General features: G+C 39.9%; 1 protein-coding gene across 5 annotated transcripts in view; it reads left to right on the plus strand.

The window, feature by feature from the left end:
- The window catches only part of UTRN (utrophin), a 368,491-nt gene that overhangs the window by 19,467 nt on the left and 325,049 nt on the right, over positions 1-23,975 (plus strand). For 2 of the 5 annotated variants that reach the window (XM_051811058.1, XM_051811061.1), the window contains exon 1: positions 14,029-14,621. The exons of 2 other annotated variants lie outside the window; for them this stretch is intronic. In XM_051811058.1, the coding sequence (XP_051667018.1) occupies positions 14,528-14,621 (94 nt within the window). In that variant the 5' untranslated portion in view covers positions 14,029-14,527. Of the gene's footprint in view, positions 1-14,027; positions 14,622-23,975 lie in introns of those variants that run through there. One more of the 5 variants, XM_051811062.1, reaches the window with a different exon arrangement.

Genomic DNA, 23,975 nt, shown 5'->3' on the forward strand with positions numbered 1-23,975 from the left:
CTGTTTATATGGCAGAATAGTGTTGTTTTTTTTTTTCCCTTTGCTCTTAATCAGAAGGGAAAACTGTAAAATTGGTGTCATCTTTGCTGTTCTTCAGCTCCATTGATTGTCACAGACTTTGGGCTTGACAGATGCGTGTAACATTTGGGTTATCCATAACTTGGATCTGTGCTTTTTTCAGGGGAAATATCAAGAACATCTACCAAGGTCAACCTTGATCTTTAGTGCTAAAGCCTAGTCTTCTTTGGGAAAACACAAATAATAAAAGAAAACAAACAAAAAAACTTACCCTGACCTCCTTGTCCTTTCTGTTTTCTGACTGTGGATGTGAACTGTCTTCAAAATTGAAGGAAGGTAGATCTTTTGAAGATTAGTATGTTCCAATAACTCTTTTTTTTGTTTTAGCTAGTAGCTGGGTCAGTAGGTATCATCTGTGACCAATTTGAGAGAAAGGCAACACGATTTCTGCTGGCAAAAAAGGCTCAAATAAAATACTGAGTACTAAATACGTTAGTTGGGGATAAGCAAGGTGATGGGACATACCCACTGAAGTTATTGTAAGGGTTGAGAAATGGAAATGAGAGAGTTCCAAAGGGAAAAAACCTCCCTGTTTCTGAAAAAAGGGTTTCATGAGTTTCAGCCCTCAGGGAATGACATATTTTAAAAATGGCTCCTGTTCCTACCCTTCTCCCTCATAAAGTGAACGTTAAAGTAAACAGACATGTAATCACGCTCCTCTAGCTTGGATGTTTCTTCCTGATGTACAAAAGCTCAACCACAAGGTAATGCTGTGGTTTTTAAGTGATGGAACAAGTTGCAATAGAGTTGAGTTTTTTGTCATCTTTGTTGTATGTACTTAGATAAGAGAGAAGGAGGTATATGTAGATGTATATGCCTGTGCACACGTATGTATACATAGGCCTGTATCTATTTTCCCCTTCTGGGACTTCCGTTTGGAAATGGTGATATTCCTGAGAAATCATGCAGCCCTTTCAAGTTGAAAATAACTATACAACGGTGTGTGGATCTGGGCTTGTTAGAAGTGTGTCTTTAAATGAAGTGTTTCCATTTGGTTGCTTGGGAGGTTGGTAAATTCTTCCATCACGTGCTGGGGTGAAAATTCTTGCAATCTGTGCTGAACTACTTCCCCCCCCCCCGAGCTGTCCCCAGCTAGCAAGAGTGGCTTGGAGGCAGCCAGCAACAAGTGTGTGTGTGCATGCTTGGGAGTGCATCACTGACACAACTGGGCTGCTCCTAGGGGTCGAGTTTACTTCCTTGTCACGTGCACACTATGTGGAGGGCTCCTGGGCTTTGGGGATATAGAAGATGACTGTTGAGAACCTTGAATGATAAGAAGTACTAGAAACATGATGATTGGTAATTTTTTTTAAAAGTATCTGGAATTCGGTATAAGAATTGGTGTATGTTGCCCTGAAGTCTTTTGATTTTTTTGAATGGTAGTGATGATTTTAGGTAACAGTAGTTCTCTAGGTTGTGACTGGAATAATTTTCTGCAGAGTAAAAGAATGCCATGTGGACAATATGTATTCTCACATGTTCACTTATTTTTAAAAAGCAGTGCCATAACTAAAGGTAAATCTGAGTCATCCAGTGAGAGGTTTATAAGGGGGGAGAGAGCTTATGGACAGAAGTGGCAGACTGAGGACATTCTTGCTGCTGAATACTAGCTTCATGTGGTTAGAGACTTAATGTGGTAGATGCAGACAAAGTGCATCTCGGACAAACAACTAGAGACTTCAGATATCCAGCTTCTCTGGAAGCTGCCTCTTTCTTGCTCCCCCTCTGTCCCCAACCCACCCTCCTTTCCTGGTCAGCTCTGATATCTCAAATGAAAAGCAATCTCAAACGCATCTTGTAACTATTCATGGATGTTGAGTTCAGCTGCTCCACATGTTTGGTAAGGTTAACTCCCGAGGGTTGCAGTTTCTCCTGTATACGCCATGTCTGGATGTTGTCGTTTGGACATTTGTATGTAGATTGTATGTCATTTGTATGTAGATTCACCATGTCCTTCCAACTCTGCTGGAGGGAAGCTGGTAATTGTTCTTGCAATTTGTTCAAGATATGCTAAGACTCTCCTGCTGGTCAGGGTCTGAATTTGGAATTTTGTAGCTATATTTTCCTGTCTTTCTGTGTGTTTGTCATCTGCCTTGTCTGTGTACTTTCTTACTTGTGTATGCAAGTGTGAAAGTTGTCTTTTAAGAGCTTCACTGAATGAGGAGGGATAGTGGTGATTTCATGAACTTGCTGGAAAATTTTAGTTTCACTCTCAGCAAGAGGTCCCTGCCCAGTTGGGGAAGCTGTTGCGGTTCTGTGGTGGTGACTGCACCGGACTTGTTCCTGTGAACTTGACTTTGTTGAAATAAAAACTTAGCCTTTAGGCATCATGTGTATCGTTTCCCTGTGATTTATACTGTGTTGTGATTTCACCACCATGTGCCCAGTTTTTTAGACAAGAGATAATTGCTTGATGATTTTTTTTTTCTTAATTTCCTGCATGCATTGTTCATAAATCATAGTCAAAGATCTGGCAATAATTTGTAATGCAAACATGAGACGCATAGTTTTTCTAGTCTGCTTAGCTTCTACTTGCATAATGGATTTTGTATACAGACACAAGGGATGTATATGTGTGTTGATCTATCCCTCCCCCTCCTTCATCTATCAATTGCAGCTTTTTGCACTGTTACAATGCCAGAAAGGGAGGAGAGACTGATTATAGAGGGCTAAACTCTGTGCAGCACTTAGTTGGAAGGTACTTGGGTGCTAGAGTGATGCTGTCTAGAAGATTATTTGATTAAGGGGGTCTCGGCAATTCATGGTTTTGAACCCGGGTTACATTAAAAGACACATGGCTTAATGAAAGATAATTCTAGACAACTTCTGTTCCGGTTGACTGTGCTGGAACACTTTCTACAGCATTTCTGTGAAGTTGTTGAGGGTGAGAACACTGTTTTGTACTTGCAATGTACCAAGCCTTTCTGCCATTAATGTGATGTGTGTTTTTTCTTCTTTTTCTAGGCTGATACAGCACTCTTTGGAGTGGAATTTAATGTCTGTTAAATTTTTTACAGATAATGAAGAAAGCCTGTTACAGCTGGCTGTGATTACAGACTACTGCCAGCATGCTGGAATGGGAACTTGTAGGGTACTGCAAGCTGAAGCAGATAAATAATAAGGAAGTTACCATTTCATAGTAGTATTAGCCATGAAGCTTAATTATACAGTTTGACAGTTTTACCTTCATAAATAATCCTGTCTGAAGCTGTGAAACTTCTGGTGTCTACAGGAGCCCTGTATAGTTTCTGTAAGGAGTGGGCTGGAATCACTCACCTTCTCCATTTCTGCTCCTGAGCCCTACATTGTTTTGGGATTGCTGCTTCTGCTTGAACCTTCCTGTTCCCAGCAGCCACAGAACCTGACCATGCCTTTTATGCTCCCAAATCATAACAAATCTCTTGACTCTTCTGTTCTGTTACAGAAGATGGGATTTAGGGGAGGGGAAAAACCTACAAAAAAAAGCTTTGTACTCTGCTCACGGTGTCTATGGCTCATTCTTGGGTTTTGAGGGACGGGTGGGCTGTAGAATTCATTTTGGTCAGATGCTGTGGCTCAGAAATGAGACATGAGGAATTCCCTCCTGTCATCACTGTTGCTGTAGCATGGCTTCCCAGCAGACTTCCTGGTTTTAGTTTGGAAGTAGGCTGGTGAGACTAGTTTTCTGAAGCAGTGGAAGAAATGGCAAACCAACTATATCATTAGGAGTGCTTTTGGTGTTTTTGGGCAGAACTGGCTACTGAGTGCGTGGGAGACTGAGTGGATGGTCATAACAGTGACTGAGAGGAGCTCTGGCTGTTCTTGAAGTAGTCACCACTGTTGTCTAGAGCTGAACAAGAATCCTTGTAATGTTCTACTTCTCTACCAATTAACTGAAATAGAGACTTTGAAATGTGTTGGAGCAATTCCTCCCAATTCTTGGGGAAGGTAGCGAGGACTGGAGCAGGTCCTAGGTGCTTTTCCAGGCTGGTTTGTCAGATGGAGGTAGCAAAGTTCTGTCTGAGCTGGGCTCAGCCGGAAACCTGGCATTGGGGGTAGCATGAGTCATGGTCTAGCTAGAAGCTGAAACGTGTTTATGGGGACATAAAGCATCTTACTTGTTCCTCCTTTTGTTGTGCTGGTGGGAGAAGTTCAGTGGTTGCACCTGGTCTGGACCCCAGACATGTCTTCTCTGCTGCTTCTCCATCCTAGTTGCCTGATCTTGCATGCAAGAGACGGAACAGGGGACATGCATGATTTATTTACAGTATTGGTAGGGATTTATGCTTGTTTCACTGGGATTGTACTGGAATGCAATCAACTGGTCTGCCTCACTGATTTTGACCCTCCTGACAGAGGGTCAAAGAAATGATGAACAGCTGTATGGCTCAGGGGTAGAACAAGGCAAGGAAGATGAAGGTAATTATGGTGGAATGGAAGGTACAAGATTTAGTGTGACAGCATCTGATGATCACGTGGGAGTGAGAAGACTGAAGAACTGTCTTGTGATTTGCTTTGAGAGCTGATTATCTTATTTCTTAATGGTAGTGAGGGTCTTATTGTATACAGGAGGAATAATTGAGTATTTGAAGATTAGTGAGGAGGAAGATAGGTGTTGGAAAACAGCAAGGCTGGGGCAATTATTTGGGTGCAAAGGTAGATTTCTAAAAACCACTGGATAATGTAGCTTCTTGACTCTTTGGTCATTTGGCTGCATCTACATTAGAGCTACTTTTCAGTGACCCAGAGTCTCACATGCACTTAGTAGCACAAGTATTCTCAAAGGTAGGTAGTAGTAGGTTACATTTTTAAGCAGCATCACAAACATTTTAATTTCATCTGTATGAAGTTCTGTTTCTGAATCTTGCCACCTTTCTCCTCAACTGCCTTGCTTATTGCACAGTCTAAACTGTAAAGGTCTTTATTGTGGGAATAACCTTTTTTGTAACATGTTTATGGAGATAATACGTAATAGGGGTTTGTCTTTTTCTGTGGCTTACCTGAAGTACTCGTGTGATTAGAAAGTGATTTTTTTAATACAAACTTTGTTATAGGGAGTGATTTTAAAATCAATCAAACAAAAGCATCTCCAAGCAGATTAGAGAAAACAAGTAGAGTTAATTTTATGGTCATGCTACAAAGTGGAAAAAAACCCAAACCAAAATAAAGCAGCAGTGGAGTTTTATAATGCTTTATTGATGAAACTGCCTCAAACCAGTCCAGTTAGAGTGAGGAAACTGTGCATAAGTAATAGAAAAGCTTATATGACGGTGTAACTGTGGGAATACTACAGTTAGATATTAAATTATTGGTAATGAAGGCAGTATGATGTTTGGCTGAATATAGGTATTAGAGAGAACTGCTCAAATCTAGGGCAAGCTGAAGGCAGAATAACAAAGAACCCAGAGGACTGCATGCTTGTGCTTGAGTGAATTGCAACTGCCATGTGAGCTGTTTGTATTTTGTTGTTCATCTTCTCCTTTATTTATATTGGAGTTTACCAAACTATAAAGACCTTTTAAAGTACACCTATAGACAAGTCTAATGCAACTTGCCTCAGTATTAGCGTTGTGAAGTTGAAGTGGCTCTTGCCTGGGTGTCTTGGCAGGCCTGCAGAGAGGAACAAGGTACGCTTTTCAGTAGCACCTTGTTGCTGCTCGAGAACGAGAAGTTAAGTAAGCAGGAGAATAGCCCTGTGAGAAAACCTATTCAGTGCTTGGTAACAGCAACAAAAGCAAGTAGTGTAGTAGGAAAGACAAGACAAAGTAAGGAACAAACTGGTAAACATGTTGTGCCATTTGGAGCACTTTGCTTTATGTGCTAGGGAGACTAGGGTTATAAAAACTCATCTGCTGAATGGAGTCCAGGTCCCAAACACGCAGGATGGTGCATGGTGTCTCAATCTCAATATATTCATTTGTTTTCTAAGATACTTACATTTTATACTCATTGTAAGTGTAGTCATGATATACATATTTTTGAAATATATGAAAGCAGTGATTGTTTATTTCAACCGAGGAGGGAAGGACACATTCAAAGGGAAAAAAGCAAATTATTAAAGGCTTCAGCTTTAAAGTGTGTTTGTGAAAGTAATATGAAATTTTATTGAACCTGTTGTAAGATTGTTGCAGTAAATATCAGATAGCTTTATAACCAATAGTACAAAATGGGGATGTGGAACAAATAGCAGAAAAGCTCCGGTTCAGACCATGGATGAGACTGTGTGCTTGCTCGTACTTCAAGTGTAAAGTGTGATGCTTCAGTAAGGTGACCAATAACATTATTAGTACAGTGTATACATCTGTTTTTAATCCTCAAATTACTTTAAAATCAACTCATACACATAGATACTGTTGACATTAAATATTTATGTGGGAATACTGTGCTGCACGTGTTGCATCACAGTAATTGTGAAACAGGAGTTTTGTTTTGGGGCTTCTTTTTTCTGGCTTGGGACTGTGTGATTTACCAGTCAGCCTTGCACAGAAGGATTTTTTGGAACATACTGTACCTGTGACCTCTATCTCAGCCTTCACATGATTTAAGCTTTAAATCCAGCAAACACTTGGTTACGTTGGTGACAAAAGCCATTCTGGTGGAGGCAGCAGTAGCGGAGTTGGTTGTTCTACCACAGTACTCTGAGAGGTACAGATGGAGTTTGAGATGGGTACTGTGTGATTGCAGGCTAACGTCCGCACAGTGTTTGCTGGATTTGCTTACAGGGTTTCTGAGAGTTTTAATATCATATCTGAGTGGGTGGTGGCATTTGAAGAATAAAAGAATGCAATCCTTCTGTCTAGTGGAGCTTTGGTAATTACTCCTCTGCACACGAGCTTAAATGACTGAGCCCAGTGTTTTCCATTTGACCTGGTAGAAGCCTGCAAAGTATACACACAGAAAGCTTGCTGAAAATTTCTTGAAAACAAGTGAGGGTGTAAACACGCAACCTTTTGCTGACTTGCAAAACTGAATAACTACCACCCCTCAGCTGCTTACCACTGCTTGGTCCTCTTTCCACCACATCTCCACTAATGGTGGTGGGTCTTTTCTTTCTTTAGGTAATGGTTCTGTTGTGCCATGTGCTTTGTATCTTTTACACAGTCTTTTCCTTCCCCAGTCCCTTGATACACAGAAATATTGTGCTAAACTGAAGAACCCTCCCTCTGAGAGCTTTAATTCTGCTTCTGTGGCCATACGGAAGCAGGTTGATGCTGTTTGTTGCTTTACTTTTTATTCTTATGTTTCCCATTGCTGGTTGGCAGTGCAGCGTGGTGGTTCTGTGTTGCCATAGTTGCTGCATGATGGTCCTCTGTAAACTGACCTCAGCCTCAGAGTAGTTTATTAATCAGTTATTTTGCAGGTTCCAGTAGGTTCAGTATTTAAATATTAACAAAGAACGTGGTTTTACCTCATTCTTTTTCTTGCTGTGCTAATTGGTGAGGAAGGGGAAAAAGAAGACCATTAGTTTCAACAATAGTTTTAATGATGTACAATGTGATGTAATTACTTTTTTTTTTAATACTTTGTAGTGTTATACCTGCCAAACCAAACCATCTGAATGTTGGGCTATCTACTGAAATATATTCTCTGGCCTTGTTGCAGTCTTGGTAATGCTAGTAACTCAATGATTTGCAATTTGTAGCTATTAAAAGGAGACCAGTGGCTAAAGGTTGTGAATGCTGTGTAAGCTTTTAGCAGTGAGTGCAAATTTAACTATTGGGACAAATTAACAAGTGGTGTAGTAGTCTGCAGTTAAATGGAGGCTTTAAAGAGGATTGAACTGGAGTATGTTTTGTGTAATTTCTTTTTTTTTTTTTTTTTTAATTCATTTTGGTAAAGATGTCTTCCATGAAAATAAAGGCTCATACAGTGGCAGCAGTGTTGGCAATTTTAAGATGGGTTTCTGTAGTTTAGAAAATTGTAAGTTATTGTTCTGGCATCATACAGAAGGAACAGTGCTATGCCTGCCCTCATCAAACTGGGCAGTATGTGGTCCCCAGGGGCCATGGGGCTGCTCCAGGACAATGGGCTGGGTGTATGCACCCGAGCTGTGTGCTGTGTTGCTGTGCTGAGTCCTGAATACCCGGTGCAGCTTTCTTGTACTGAGCTGAGTAGATGTAGTTTGGGTTGATGTGTGATTTTTTTTTTTTTTTTTTTTTTTTTGACTCTGATAAGAGCACCTATTTTGGAAAGAGGGATGCTTGTCTTGGGTCTTGGTAGGAGACAGGTTTGTCCTCTGAGGAGTGGGGAGTTTAGATGGGGATGCATTTGTCTTGTCTGTGTAATTGTCCTCTCCCAATAATTGCTGTATTTATTCTTAATAGACTTGACTCCAGTCAACACAAACAAGTCAGACTTCTTGTATGTATTTCTCAAAATTTCATAATGGACAAGAAACTACTTATAGGAAGGCTGTTCCTGAGCTGCCTACACTCAGCTATATAACCATAGGGAACAGACTTTGTTTTATTTTTCTTAGTTTTAGGGTGCCTTGATAGTTTCTTACTGATTTTTTTTCTTTTTTTTTTTTTTTTTTTTTAGCTTTCTGAACTAGGGAAAGACAACCTGTTTAGTTTAGGGAGCTCTCTCCAGTACTCTGGCTGTTCAGGGAAGGAGTGGGGAGACTTGGGGCTCCTAATGCAGGCTTTCTGCAGATCCCTCGTTGAGGTGAGCAAAACTCCCCATCCCCAGCATGGTAACTGGAAAGTCCAAAGAGCTTCAGTAAGAAGTTCTTTGTAGAAGGCAGAGCAGCTCTGCACATACTCTTTGTCCTTTGTGGCTTTTTGTTGTGTACAAGGATGAATAAAATACATTGTTGCAAACGGGAAGGGAAGTAGACTGTCTGGGTGGAAGAAATTGAATGCTACTTATAAAAAGACTAGTAATGTGTATACTTGTGACAGCTCAGTGTCAGTATGCAAATAAATAGCTCTAAGTGGTACAGCTGGAGAGTTAATTTCTTAGAGCGTGCTATCTGATCACCCATGCATTGTTACGGGGCATTAAAAGAAGAAAAGCAGACTTCTAGATGTTTGGAGCTGCAGTTGTTGGTGGCGCCCTGCTAACCATGAATGCAATCATCTCTCAGGCTGTGCCACTCTTGAAATGCACCCGTAATATATTTAACTGTGATTATCTCCCCTCCTCCTCCTCCTGTGATAGGAAATAAGGGTTTTAGCTTTCAGGATGAGGGTTGTGGTTGCAACCTTAGCTGGTAGAGGTGTCCTCAGTGAAGGCCTGAAAGCTTTGGCAAGCGGAGGGACATGTGCTTGCTCCAGAGCTGCTCTCCCAGCTTCCTCACATGCTGTCCTTCCCCTCTGCCCATCTTGTGGCAAATGCCAGTGCACAACCCTGTGTGGTCTGCATGGGGAAAGCTGGAAGAGTTTTTGAAAAGAGTGTATCAGAATATACTTTCTAAGGAAAAAAAATCCCTGTGTGATTTAGAAGGAAGCTTTGACATATTTGTTCTTGGAGGTACAAACAGACATTTACAAAATCAGTGACAGGAAAGAGTACAAGTAAATTATTTTATTTACATGCTTGCCAAAACCATTGCTTCCAAAGCCTTGAATTCTGTTCTGGCATGTGAAGGGCAAAAGAATGAAATGTTTTTTAAAGGCAGTACCTTTTTCTGCAACAGTTCCTGATTCTGTGGAGTGTGTTGAGGACAGTGCCCTGTCCTGGGTGTAGTTGCTCACCAGTGGCTCTTAACAGCTGCTTGGCTGCCGGGTTGAACCCAGGCTTCTCAGTCTGTCCTGCTGCAACAGGACCAGTGGTTTTGAGAACTGTAAACCACCAGGATTGCTGGTTGGAGGAGCTAGAGCAGCTCAAGGGATGGTCCCTCTGTTGTGCTTGGGTTCCAGTACTGTCACTCAGGGCTCAATGCCAGGGCTTCTGCTGAAATACACATTATACCCCAGCATACAAACACACAAGTGTTGAGCTGTGTATCTTTCACGGATTGATTGGGATTTGTTTTATAATGTTGGCCATGAATAGGCAAGCAACCCTGTTTTGGAAGGTGTGCTCAGCATTTTAAATGATAAGCAAAATACACAAGGCTCCTACTTCTCCTGTGGACCTGCTGTCACTTTTTTGGGCTGCTGGAAACAGGTGGCTCAGGATGTTTTGTAAAAAGCAGTTGCTGGTTGTGTTGTGGTTGGGTTTCATGGGTATGATTATAATGTAAACAGTGCTTTTGGAAGACTGATGTGCTCCACAGGTTTTCTCAGTATTTACGTTCAAAATATTCCCTTATATCTATACAAAAGGAAAAGGGAAGCTCTGAGAGGAACTTGAAGAAGAGTGACTAAAATTATGGTGATTCTTGAAAGGTATTACAATTTATCTGAAGTTGCTACTAATATTTCTTTTGCAAGATGAGTTGGTTATTTGTAGCAGCCACAGACGCACTGTTTTACAAGAACCATGTGTCAAGTACAGCATGGCTGAGGTACGTACTGCATGCTGGAAGGGTTTGTGTTGCAGCTGCCTGCGTGAGCACTGGGGGAATATCTATGTTATCTGTACTGCAGTGCTCCAATAGCTGCCATACTCAACACTGTTCCTCTTCCACATTAGCGAGGGCATTTACTGTGTTGCTAATTCCCTTTTCAGGAGAAAACTTTATGTTGACATGAACCTGCTGTGTGAAAGGAGGTTTCAATAGAAATGCTAAAAACTCCTTGTTATCCATCTGAAGTTGCTGGTGCTGTGGGTTTCCTGGAAGTAGAGATTAAACTCATAATCAGTTTCCATAAAAATGCAGCAGGCACTTGAAACATTACTTTATGTTCAAGTTCCTGCTGCCTTTTCACCATCCTTCTCCTTAGCATTGCCGTGAAGCTTTCTTGTTTGCTTGCTCGAACAAGTATTGTGTGGTCTAGTAATTCAAAACATGTTTGTCTAGCCAGCAAAAAAAAAGTCCTGTCATGTTGTTGTGGTGAATTAAAACATCCTGAACAAAATTATGGGGTGTTAATGTCCCACAGCATGAGAAATGCTTAACAAGATGCTCATTATAGCAGTGTTATAAAGGGTAGGACTAAACAGGTAGCACAGGAACCCTGCTCAAGAATGTACTCCTCATCTAGGAAGGAGGAGGCTCTTGGCTTGTGTGTGATGGAGAAAGAAGGCAAAGGAGAGACTCCATACCTCCTTATTCTGCTCCCATAAGATGTCCTTAGGTTTGTTTTTTCCTCTGCTGTAAAAAACAGCCTTTCTCTAATGACTTATCTGGAAGAGTGGAAGTTCAGAGCATGGTTAACCAGGGCCTACTTGGAACAAAGCTGGAAGGAGGCAGGCTGTGAAAAAGAAGACCATTTCCTCTTCTCAGATTCAAGGCATTCAAGATTCTTGGAAGGCTCCCAGAAGGCTAAGAAGAAATGGAAACCAATCTCATTCTAGATTGTCTTGCATACAGGGAATTTTTATAATTAAAGGATGTTGCCCTCTGCTCCCATTGTTATTTGCCTCTGTGAATTTTAATTTTGCTCTGAGCCTAGTACTGACTTCATGGGTGCTGGGGCCATGACAGAGAAGTGATCTTGAGCATTTATGAGCTCACCTTCAAATGAATGGGTACAGTTATCTGGGTGTTTACCACTCTTTTTTTCCTTTCCACCCCCTGCCTCTGTGCTTTTCTGTTCCCTGCTGCGTGGACAGAGCTATAGCTGAGGGAGTGTTTCATATATGAAGTATGACATTCAGACCTCCTCTTCAACAAGGACTGATTTGCCACCTAAGCTCCAGCCCTTCTGAAAACCGTTAAAGCAGACTTGTCATGTTTTGAGTGAAGCCTTGTTCTTTATGCTTTGTTATACATGGGCAAGCATAAAAAGATGTGATTTCTACTTATTGGTCATCTAGTTAGGCTTCACTTCTGTCTTCCAACCGTGGTTTCAGCTGGTCTTTTGGCTGGTCTTTTTTACCATACATGATAAGAAGACTAGGCAGGCAGCCAGCTGCTGTTGAACTATAATAGGGCCAGTGGTATGTACAAAATTTGATTACCGCTGTCAACACCAGAGAGAATAGAAGAGAGCATGTACTCCAGTCAGAGAGCTGCTAAATAAATGGCCTATTGAATTCAATAGGAGTAGGAATAAGACCGTCTTCTAATGAATGAAGTGGTTTATGGGTAGAGAGTATGCTAGTATGTTTGTTTTACAAAAGCAAAAAAATCTTTTGCCTTCTTCAAAGATTACTTTGCCCAGAAGTTTATATTTCTCTTTTGCTTATCAGCTTTTGTGATTAACACATGGATTTCACACACAGTACTTCAGATTTTGGCAGAGGCCATAGCTTCACTTTTTAAAATTTTTCTTAAAATAATATTCATGCCATCCTAAAGCTAACTTCTTTGCGGGTGGGTTCTGATGTGAAATGATATCTCCATTTAGGCAAGAGATGCACTATGTTTAAAAAACAAACAACAAACCCCTCTTAATAAATATTCTCAGTGTGTATTCTTACTGAAATGCTGGATTTTCAAGGTAAAACTTGCTGTTAGGTAAAAGCAGTTTCTCTAATGTACTGCTGTAGCTGCTGATGGCAAGGCAGAGCTTGAGCTGAGGTTCTCTGGAAGCTCTGGTGCATCAGTGGTTCTCTCCAGCCGGTCTAATAGCTTCACGTTTAAGTTCAAGGGACTGATAGAGTCTGAGATTGGTGTTTAACTCTTTCTTTTTTGAGAAGTGGGAAATATTGTAACAAAGTAGCTGACTCCTGAAACTTGTGCTTATTCTTTGGTCTTGGCAAGTGTGGATGGGCCTTACCTTGGAGTGGCAGGGACCAAGGTGAGATGAGGTATTGGGTCAACAGGAGAGCATTCTTAGGGAATTTGGACCAGTCTCATCAAAAAGGAAAGCTTTTTTTTTTTTTTTTCTTTTTTTGAGCTAAAAAGGAAGCTCTGCTGCTGTTACTAAGACTTCTGGCATACATGCGTGGCTCTCTGCTAATTCGCATAGTTTGCTGAAGTTGGCAGCATCTTTTTATTTTGTGCTTGTGACGTGCTTAGCACAGTAAGGTTTATATTTGTATTTACTATGGCAAAATATATCCATGTTTGTTTCTAAAATAAAAATTCTAGCTTTGAAGCTTTTATTACCTTGTTGCTCTTTTATTACATGTTGCTCTTGTTTGCATGGTTCACAGAAATGTTTGGATACAAACGTCTAATTTAGCCCCCTGAATGTATGGTTGCCTTTATTCACGGAAACAAAACTCCCTTTGTGTGAAGTCTTTCAGCCTTCAACTTTGAGGAATTCTTAAAATTGGAAAAAACTTCCAACCCACAAAACTAAGTAAGACCAATTCCTGGCCCACAAAAATTTAAAGAAAAATCTGATCTTGGTTTCCCCCTTCTCCCCTCCCCCAAATAGTGTCTTGCGTGTGACACAGTAAACTGTTCCAACTGAGTATTAATGGACGGAAAAGAGCAGTATTTAGAGCAGTTATTTGATAGCATAGTACAATAAGACAAGAAAATCAAGCAGCATCTATTTGCTTTTGAAACCAATTGTACTGTTTAGAATTCTCCTCTTTTGTCATAGGCTTGTAGTTATGTGTTACAGTTAATCTCTTCTTGTATTACTTTGTTGTGACTATCAGAATTCAGTACAATTCAGTATCCTAAAGTGTTCAATCTGGAGTTGTGTGTCCTTCATAACTACAGAATCTGTAGTCTGCTTAATTTGATTATGAAGTTGGCAGCAGTATTTTGAAGATAGAGAGACTGGATTTGCTTTCTGGTCTGGTGGTAAGCACAGTTTAAAGGCCTACTTGTAAAATAACTCTGATGCTATCATAGCCTTGCATTACTAACCTTATGCTTTACTTTTCTGTGCTCTGTCCTATTTGGAATTACTGCACAGTGGAAAGGGCATGCCTAATCAGGATTTGTAATTTTTGACTTGGAGGTTTATTTGTAGAACTTCCTTTTTATGCTGAAATGCTGTGTTTAAAATCTCTTGTGCTGTTTTGAAAGGTTGTTAGAACAGCTGTTCTGGTTTCACATTCTGTCAAATGTGTGGAAAAGGTGTTACGGTGATACTGCAAACTTGTTGCAAAGTAAAGGCTAAAAATACTTAGAATTTTTAAAATGAGCATAGTATTTGACCAGACAGGTTAATTTGAACAGAAAAGGAAAAATTGCCACCTGCTTTCTGGTGAATTTAATATTCTGGTTCTCTGAAAGCTCGGGTGTCCTATCAAAGCAGCATATTCATATGTTTTTAAAGAGAAAACAAATCTCAATTAGCTTGGAGTCCATTACTTGTTTACGTGCAGCCTTTTAAAAGGTTTGTTTCCTGCCTGGTTTTGTCGGTCGCTGTGTGGCTGAATGTGTGGAGCCCTCTGAGGAAAACCAGCGCTTCCCTCCCCTTTGAGTCCCAGCATGCAGTTCTTGAATGGGTACTAGCGTGTACTTCCTCTGCATCTTCACTTTCCTGTTATTCAAAGAGTGAGCTTGATCATGAGTGTTCAAACAGCCAAGAAGGTTGTGTGGAAAAAATACAAGGTTGCTGCACCTCGGGATACCGACAGGCAGACCCGTTACCCTCCACTGGGTGAGTGCTTACCTGTGTTCTGAAGGCTGTGGTAGATGAAGAGATCCAGCAACGTGGGTCTGTTTTTATCTTCTACACGTGATGCAAGCTGCTTTGTTAAAGTTAGTCTGCGCTAACTAACAGACTGTGGAAGGCATGGCAGGAAACAGAACAGGGAAAACTGTTTTCTGTGGCGCTGCTCCATTGTAAGTACTGTGTGAGCTCTGGCTGCGTCACACCTGCAGCCACAAGATCCTGTTGGTAATGCTTGTGTCGTGGCTTCCCTTTCACCTATAACATAAGCATAACGTGGCATAAATTTTATTTGCTGTTCTGTCTGATTGAAAGTCTTAATGCCGCCTATTTTCTTAAACTATTTGTTAAGTTACAGTGATTTCAGTATTTAATTATTTTGATTCTTTACAGTTCTGCTTACTGTGTCTTCTGGGACTTTTGAATGTATATGCTTATAGCAGCTCCTTTATCCCTCACAGGCTTTTCTCCCCATTTTGGTGGTATTTCAAGAGAACAATATTTCCTGTGATTTGGAAAGAATATGTTTTGTGGGGGGGTGCTTTGGAAGTGAAGAAATTGGGAATATTACTCTTTCTTTTTCTTTCTGCCATCTTTGCTTACCTGTTCCAGTTGAAATTTCGTGTATTGTCTCTTCTGCTGTTTTGTGACTAGGGCCAAATAACATAGACTGGCAAGGAAAAGACAATTTGAGGATTCCTAGTACCTATGAATATGCTGTTTAGATTCAGTAAGTGACAGATGTGGGCTGTTTATTTTGTGAATTGGTGTCAGAACTTCACGGATGCAGACCCTGCTGATAATAGAGAATTTAGTCTCTTTGACTTGACTTTTGATGCAGGTTTTTTGGTACAAAGCTGAAGTCTAGATATGGGTTTTTAGAAAGAGAAACAAAAATCTTCCTACTGTGTATCAGTGTCATGGCCAACTTTAGAATAAAATGATGGGCTTGGACTCTGATTTCATGTATGTTTGCTTCTAGAACAATGCGTTGGATTTGGATATAAGCCAGTTTAGTTGGGAGCAGAAACTTTTCCTGTGTAGCTCAGTCCAAACTCTGTTAAAACTGACAAAAATGTCAAGAAAACTCAGTAATGTGAGTAGAGTTGCTTTTGACTGACTCTGGAGAGCTCAGTAAATTATAGATTGGAGAGATCTGGTGTTCTTCAAAGTCTGCATGTATTCAGTCCACTAATGTGAGACAGCTGCAGTCGATCACTCTTGGAAAGTTAGAAGCAGGATAAAATCAGTCTGCTTGGTTTTTCACCTGACCTGTTTTTGGGGGAAAATGTTTGTTCTGGCTCTGTGTGTATTCCTGAGGGTTTTTTAGGAATATTTCTTGGATTTTTTCCTTTCTTCTTTTATTGTTATATTTTTAGAAGAGCATAAACTTGGGACTGATGTTATAGCCAGTACTGGAAATACTCAAGCAGGGAAAAAATGGGTGGAGAAGTTGGGAGGGGATGTTTGTGTAATTGTTTTTTCATGTCCTTTGCTTCTCACAGAAATCCAGAATATAAATAACAGGGAGAGTTTTGAGAAGTTTAGGAAGCACCTTGTGTGCAGCTCTCTGGCTAGAAAATTTTAGGGGTGATTACTGCCCAGTAAATATTGCAGTGTCAGCAGAGGTGCAGCTTTGTTTGTCTGCTTGCTGTGAGAATTGAAGGGACTGGAGGAAGGGGGGTTGAAGCTCATCTGATAAAGGCTTTGAATGTAAATGAATTAGTTGAGGTGAAACCAAAATGGATAAGACTCTCTTCTGTCCTCAGAAGCCTAAAAGACATGAACATGTTTAGTCAGAGATTGGTTTATGGCCTAAAACATACTAAATAATTTAGCTCATATAATAGGATGTCCTTTATAAATGTCTGATCTCTCTTAATAACCTCTTAAGCTCTCAAGTTAGTGATAGGTGCTGGGAGTGTGGTGGCACTGGTAGGCTGCTGGAGCCCAACTGGAACCAACGCTTGCTCTTTGTCTGGGAGGGGAAAAAAGAAGGGATCTTCTAATATCTTCACCTGTTCAAACAAAGGGGCTTTCTTCATTACTGTTCTATGTCATGGGAGATAATTTATATTCTTCCAGGAAAACTTCTAAAACTGTTCCAAGGAAATGATTGGGCTATTTTTTATTTATATATACATACTCCACTTTTGTAGCAGTATTTGATGTGATTGTTTTCTTAAATAATTTTTTAACCTCAATTACCTCATTACTCAGATGGATGTCACCCTGTCATTTGCAGGGAGGCTACTTAACCTATATTATGGAGGCAGAAAAAGATGCCAGTTCTGTGAAGCCTTCTGAAAGAGGTTGCCTTGTGGCACTATTTCCATAAAATGTCAACTCCTGAAGCCAATAAAGCATCTTAGCATTATGCCACTAGATATTGTTTTGTTATTTTATTCACACAGTTGTCAACAGAAGCAAGAGATCAATTTACATTTTATTGTGTGAACTAATTATGTGGCTGCCACCCCAGTAATGAAATGAGTCTTATTTTTTTAATTGCAGTAGACAGTATTGGCAATGACATGGCTGAGACATTTTGCAGGTAGATAGTTTGAGAGCATATCTTTCAAAACTCTGCATTTAGTTTCTGTTACCATTTATGTCTTCCTTCTTGCTCCAGTAGTCTCCCTATGGAAATCCCAGGAGCACTAGCCTACAAGTGGAAAGCTTCCTTTCAGGTGGGAAGGAATTAGTCTGTGTTCCCAAAAGATATATGCACTGATAGCAACTTGAAGTTATTTATGAGAACACACAAGTGGTTACAACAGTCAAAATAATACTTATGCTATTCATATTACTATAAGCTCTGGGTTAGTTAGTTGCTTAGTAGAGCCATGCTGGACCTCAAATCTGTTTGATTTTAAACAACTCTGGCTTTTAAACATCTGAAAATGGTATATGTCCTTTTTGGTGGCATGTGATGAAGGATGTGTTCTGAAATACAGCATAGTTGTGGATAAAAACAGGTTACATAGTAATGTCATCATATTATATAGGTGCCTTTTGGGTCTTCACCTGAACTGATTTTCATGATCTGAAAGACTTAAAAAACCTTCTTCTTATGTAAATTAAACTATTAAATGCACACACATACTGAAAAACTGGGAAGTTTTCTATTGTCTTGTAGTACAGTCCTTTTTGTAAACTGTAGGGGAGTGTTTTGTTTCTGGATGCAGTCTGTGCCCCTCTGCATTGTGTTGGACAGAGTGGTGCCTGTGACTCACTTCTGCCATACGGAGAAACCATGTTCCATCGACCGGTGAATAATCTGCCGCTGGTCCACTCTTATGTTTTCACTGAAATGGTGTGACCCTTAACTTGAGAGCTCCATATGCTTCCTGCCCCCGTCCCTGATGAATAGGGCAGGAATTGGCAGCAGTGTGGTCTGCTATGTGACCTCATTTGTGTGGCGTCTGGGTGGAGTGCGCCCTAATCTTCACTAAGCAAGAGGCTGAGAAAGCAAATTGCAATAATTCCCTGGCTGATCCTTCCAGCGAGTAAAAAAATGGGCTTGTGCTGTGGGGCAAGGAGATGCATTTACTCTGACACTTGTTACGTACTGAGATGAATTTCTATCTAAGTGTTCAGAAAAGCAGCAAACGGTTCAAGGGTTCACTGTGAAATTAGGGAATGTGCTGTCTGAGTTCTCTGCTGTGCAGGATGGCAGTCAACAGCTTTCCCCTTGTGTCTGCCCCAATCAAACCTGGCACGCAGCAGTGTGCACTGACAGCCCTTGGTAATATTTGACAGATAAAAGATCATTTAGTATTGCAAATGCAGATGGAAGCAGGATGATTGTATCTGTCTTGCTGCATTTGACTACAGTGTACGTTTTGTACTGCAGTTATGAAATATCTCCTCTTTATTGAGATAAAATATTGCTCAGGCTTAACTGTTCTGGATCTGATTAACTTGAAATCAGGGCCTGAGATATACCAACTTACAGTATACAGGTGCAACATTCAGTTATATGCCTGGGATGTGAGTAGAGCTGGGCAGGTAGTAGAACCATGACCACGTCACAGATCATGTATTTGTTCTGGTACACTGGCTAGAAGGAGTGCATAGAGTTTTCTAGCTGTGAGGCTAACTTCTTCAAGACATGTTGTCTCTACCGATCCCCTCTTGTGTTGGTGACTGGTTCCAGCCCAGTGCTTTTCCAGGGTTGCCCCTGAGCTGTCCCCCAACATCAAGGCTTCAGGACTGCCTGCTTTGGGTTGAAAGAGAGCATCCTGCTTGGCTTCCTGAGCTGCTGAAGTCTGGCCTTTTAGTGTTGCTTCTCAGCTATGCTTTTCCCCTGCTAAAATTGTACAGCTCAATCATTTTAAGCTTCAGATTATTTTAAAAGGTTCTTAGCTGGTTTAATACCTTGTAATGCGAAATATTTTTAAAGCAATTCATAATTTCAGTGGTCTGCACAGAGTGTTTTAACTTCTGCTCCTAGCTCATCTATAGTAAAATCAATATTTACTTGGCTCGTGTCACATGAGTCTCTTTATATATAAGGAAAACATTTCCAGTGCTGCTTTTAGGGTAGCAAAGAAATAGTCAAGTTGTTAATTTCTGAAAGTAGAATAATAGATCCCTCTAAAGCTACTTTCTCTCTTACATACAGTCTTTATACCAATTTTTTTTTCCAAATTTGTCAGGCACATTCCTTTCTGCTATTTCTCCACTTCAGATGCAGAGAACTTTTGAAGGTCATGAATATGATCTTTCTAGTTGCTGACATAAATATAAACTTGGAATTGAATATTTCAAAACTAATCTGTATTACTAAATAGCATCCATTGTCTTTTCTCTGATTTTTCTATAATGTAAGTCTTGCATTATAATTTTTGACCAATCAACTTGTTACTAATTCTTGTTGTAGTTTTTCCTTCCAGTGAGGAAGTTCTGAGCTTTAGCTTGAAGATGTCAGTTTGAGATTGAAGATTAATACACTGGGATTCTTAGCATGGAGTACAAGAAAGATAGAAAATGCTGTCACCTGATATCTCACCATCATTCCCCTATCTGTAGCCGTAAAATTTCATACAAGTATTCCTTATCTAATCTACAAGCAGTAACTCCAGTAGCTTGAAAAAAGTTCCACAGTGTGGGTTACACAGACAACTTTCCTGTGGGAACACATCTCAGCATTTTGTTTAGTAGTCCTGAATGCAGGTGGAGTCTCCCACAATGTTCAAATTCATTTCCATTTAATAAAAATGAGAGAAAATATAGCTGGTGAACTTGAGTATCAAATGATGACTTACTGATAGTGTACTGTGCTGTAGTAAGCAAGCAGTAAATTGTTATTAAATGGAAGCAAGTATTTTTTTATCCTTTTGGTTTTTGACCTGTGGACAGAACTGATTATACATAACTTGTTAGCAGAAAGTTGCAAATGCTAATACCTTGACAGGATTAAACCAATCACGGTATACCTCTTGTGTTTTTAGTTGATTCTGATGCACTTTAATTCCTGTCTCTAATAATATCAAGTGGTATATTCTTGAAAATAATCAAAGTGTCTGTTGTTCCCAGTTCAGTGCACAGTAGTGCCAGTCTTCTATTGGAGGTGCTTTTTGTTTTGTGTACTTTATCTACCTGTAACTAAGGGGGAAAAAAAGTGCTTATTTCTAACCAAGTGATTTTATTGGTTTTGAAACTGAAAGAGAAACCAAGGTATTGCTGACAATGCAGGATGTTATCCTTCCAAGATATTTCATTTTGCAATAGATTAATATCAGAAAACACTGCGGTTTAACTCATAGTTAAGATCAAATGATTTAGAAGTGATAGTAAGCAATACTATAACAGGCTTTGCTGTATATAGAGCATGCATCTTGTTTCTCTTTTTTTAAAAATGTGTTTGGTGGATGGTCTGGGGTTTCCTTGTGGGTGTTTTATTGTTTTTGTTATAGCAATAAAAATAACTTCAAGAATTTGCCCTCAGGAGTCGAGCTGGAATTATATTATGGCCACATAAACTAGTTTGCTGTCTTATCAGATGTCCTGCTCTGAGCTAAGGGGAAAGATTTTTATGTCTAAGTTGCAGTAAGCGTGCCTTATTGCAGCTAATATTTTCTTTGTTGCTGTTCAGTCCCTCCGGTAAGTTGACTTTGGTAGTTGCCAAATACCCATCCAGCTACTGTCTCACTCTCCGCTCAATTGGACAGGGGGAGAAAAAGAAGACTGAAAAGCTCATGGGTTGAAATGGGGACAAGGATATCATTTGCCAGTTCAAGCTGTGGGCAAAGCAGACTTGATTGAGGGGAAGTTCTTTTAATTTATTGACAATTAAAATAGAATAGGATAGTGTAAAACAAAGACAAAAGCTAAAACACCTTCTCCCTTACCTGTTCTTGTCTTCCCACATTTAATTGCACTCCTTCATTCCCAAATCCTTACCTCCCTCCCCCAGTGGGAATGAGAAACCCTGCTTATTTAAATTATATCTTCAATTAGAACTGGGCTTTTATTTGTGAGAAAAGCTGACTTTCCTTGGCGGACACATGCAGTCAACTTTCAGCAAGAGCATGAGCTTACTGTGGTCTAAAAATTTTCAGATGGTAAAAATGGACTCTTGATCTGAAACAAACTTAAATATATCTGAAAGTAATTCCAAGTATGATTTAGCAAATATGCTAATGCTTGTGGGAGAAGGGTTTGGCTGATAATGTTTCCTCGTACCTTTCTTTATGGTGTGTGACTCTAAAACCAACACAAATGGAACCCATGTTTGAGAAAAGCAGACTTGCATTAAATATTTGCAGCATCTTGAAAATGGTCCTGATCAGCTGCTAAGCAGTGTTCTGCTGCTCTGTGTGTAAATGCTACTCTTACTTTTAATGGCATCAACTGAAGGAGCCTACAGGAGCAGTAAGACTGGTTTACAGCCAGCATATGTGGGAGTAGTGAATGTTTTCTAGTGCCTTTTGCGAAGTCCTGGCATGGTGTTCCTTATTTGCCCTGTTTCCAGTCCCCTCTTTGGCATGCACAAAACTGCATGTGCCTCGTAGCTGTCACTCCTCCAGAGTGATAGAGGGTGAGTCAGATCTGTGACAAAATGCGTATGTTCTAATAACCTTGTCCTAGTGAATATCCTTGAACACTATACGCAGCAGATCCATCTCAGGTAAATAATTAGCTATTGTTTTGACGGTGTAAATGTGCTCTTTATCTGTAAAATGGGAAGCTGTTTGACTAGCCTAAAAAATTTACTCTAGCCATTAAAAATAACACCCCACAAAAAACAACCCTTCTGAATCCAAACAGAACCAAACATATCTGTGTACCCAAATTATCAGTGGCTGAAGTAATTAAGAAAAATAAGTGTTCTTCATCAGTTCAGTAGTTTAGCATGTGGTCCTCCCAGAGCCATTGCTCTCTGTTCAGTTAAAAATTGGATGTGACACTATGAATAAATCTGTAGCCATCTTATTTTTTTATAGTGCTGTATGTGGGAGCAGAGCAAAGTTGATGATAGACTTGGTAGAAATTCCTGTGAAGTGGCTCAGACAGCCTGCAAAGCAAGAGGTTTTGGGGAAATGCTTTACTGGTTTAGCAATAGCTCTTAAAGACTTTTGAGGCAAATAGATAATTTCTGATTGGCTTATGTTATTATTGACTGCTTTGCAGTGGAAGAGTGCTCTCACATCTACTAAATCATAGAAGCTTTTTTTCTTGTCTTTGCATTTTCATTCTTCTGTTGTGTTCTCATGGCAGTATAAGTGAATTATTGAGCCTTCACCTTTGTAAGAAACAAATGTGCAGTTAAGAGAGTTAGAACAAAGCTTCAAAACAGTGACTTATGTTGTCAGAGAAACATTTTTTTTTTGGCAATCTCCCTGGTATAGATGAGTGATGTGGTGTGTGTTTTTTAACTTTGCACAATTATGATTTTGCTACTACTGTGGTGGCTTTTGTGTGACCTTCAACTTTCCTCCTCATGTTATGCTTAAGTACCTCTTTGAAGTTATTTGATAAATACCTTCCATTTCTCAGGCTCTTGATTTGAGGGGCTGCAGTGGATGGGTTGTCTGGGCATGGGGATATTGGTGCACTCACAGAACGCAGATTAGCTCAACTGCTTAGAGCATGGTGTTAATAAGGCCATCCTTCCTGATCTGACTATAATATGACACTTCTGTATTGATCTCTTAATTCTTCAGGTTTTGTGTCTTAACTGATAACTTGCTTTCTATCTGCATCTTTCCCCTCCTGACATAAACCTTTCTGCTGTCCTGTGTTTTGGAGATTGAAACAATCCAGATGAAGAACTTGTGTCATAGAGTTGGAGATGGTACGATAAATACAAACGTCCATGTGTCATCCTTGCTCACTCTTAATCTTATGTATTTCTTCCTCTCCCAAGAATGAATATCTTCACATACTACTTTCTTACATGGTATCTTCCACTGTGCTAAAGGCAGAGAATAAAAGGTAGAAATGCAGGCTTTTCCTGAAAATTTCTGTGGCTTTTTCTGTAGTGTTGCATGTCTAGGAGGTGTAGTTATTGCAGCTGAGCAGCTGGAGTTCTGTCATCTTCTAATGCTCCCTTACTGAGCCCAAATTTCATTCTGCATTTGAAGGGTGCTAAGGCTGATAGTCAGCCTTAATTGCTTTTCCTTTTTGCAGCCATATAAAGACTTGAGGAATAACAGTGTTGTAACGTGAATTGAAAGAGTGGAACAATGTGACAAGACAGTTCCCGAGCTTTAATTTTTGGTTTTTAGCAAGTTGATGTTTTTCTTTTTATTGTATACTTATCTCTGCAGGGCTGGAGACAAGTCTCTTTCAGGTATAAGGTTGTAATGAAATGCGTCAAAACTCAAACTAGCATAATAGGTTGCTATGTCATCTCTCAATCATGCTAATTCTTTTGAAAACAGAAATCTTCACATATGTTCCTTTTATTTTCTAGCCTTCTTAGATGTCCCTTTGACACTCTGATTCTTCCTTTGCATTCTCTCCTTTCACTCAGTTTTCACTTGTCACTTAAAAAATTTGAGGGTTCTGTTTCTGGATAAACAGAAGTTTGCAGATATCATCTTGTGAAACCAGTCATGCCAGTTTGTACTTGGACTGAAAAGATTGTGAAGGATAAAGCAGATCGATACTGCCTTTTAAGCACTTCCAGAGCCCTTCTTAGCCAGAGTCTGTAATTTGAGGGGGATCATAGCAATATTTAGCAGAATAACTGTATAAAAAGGGGAATACTGTGTATCTTCTGGCCACTTGAGTTACTCTTCAAAAGTGAATTTTCATTTCCAAATCTGTTGGACAGCGATAATGTCTCTTGTGCTGTTTGAGCAAATAATGGGTAGGTAGATGACTGACATT

Source organism: Manacus candei, unplaced genomic scaffold (genome assembly GCF_025592945.1).
Source record: "Manacus candei isolate 608988 ecotype Guabito, Panama unplaced genomic scaffold, ASM2559294v1 h1tg000081l, whole genome shotgun sequence".
Taxonomy (NCBI): domain Eukaryota; kingdom Metazoa; phylum Chordata; class Aves; order Passeriformes; family Pipridae; genus Manacus; species Manacus candei.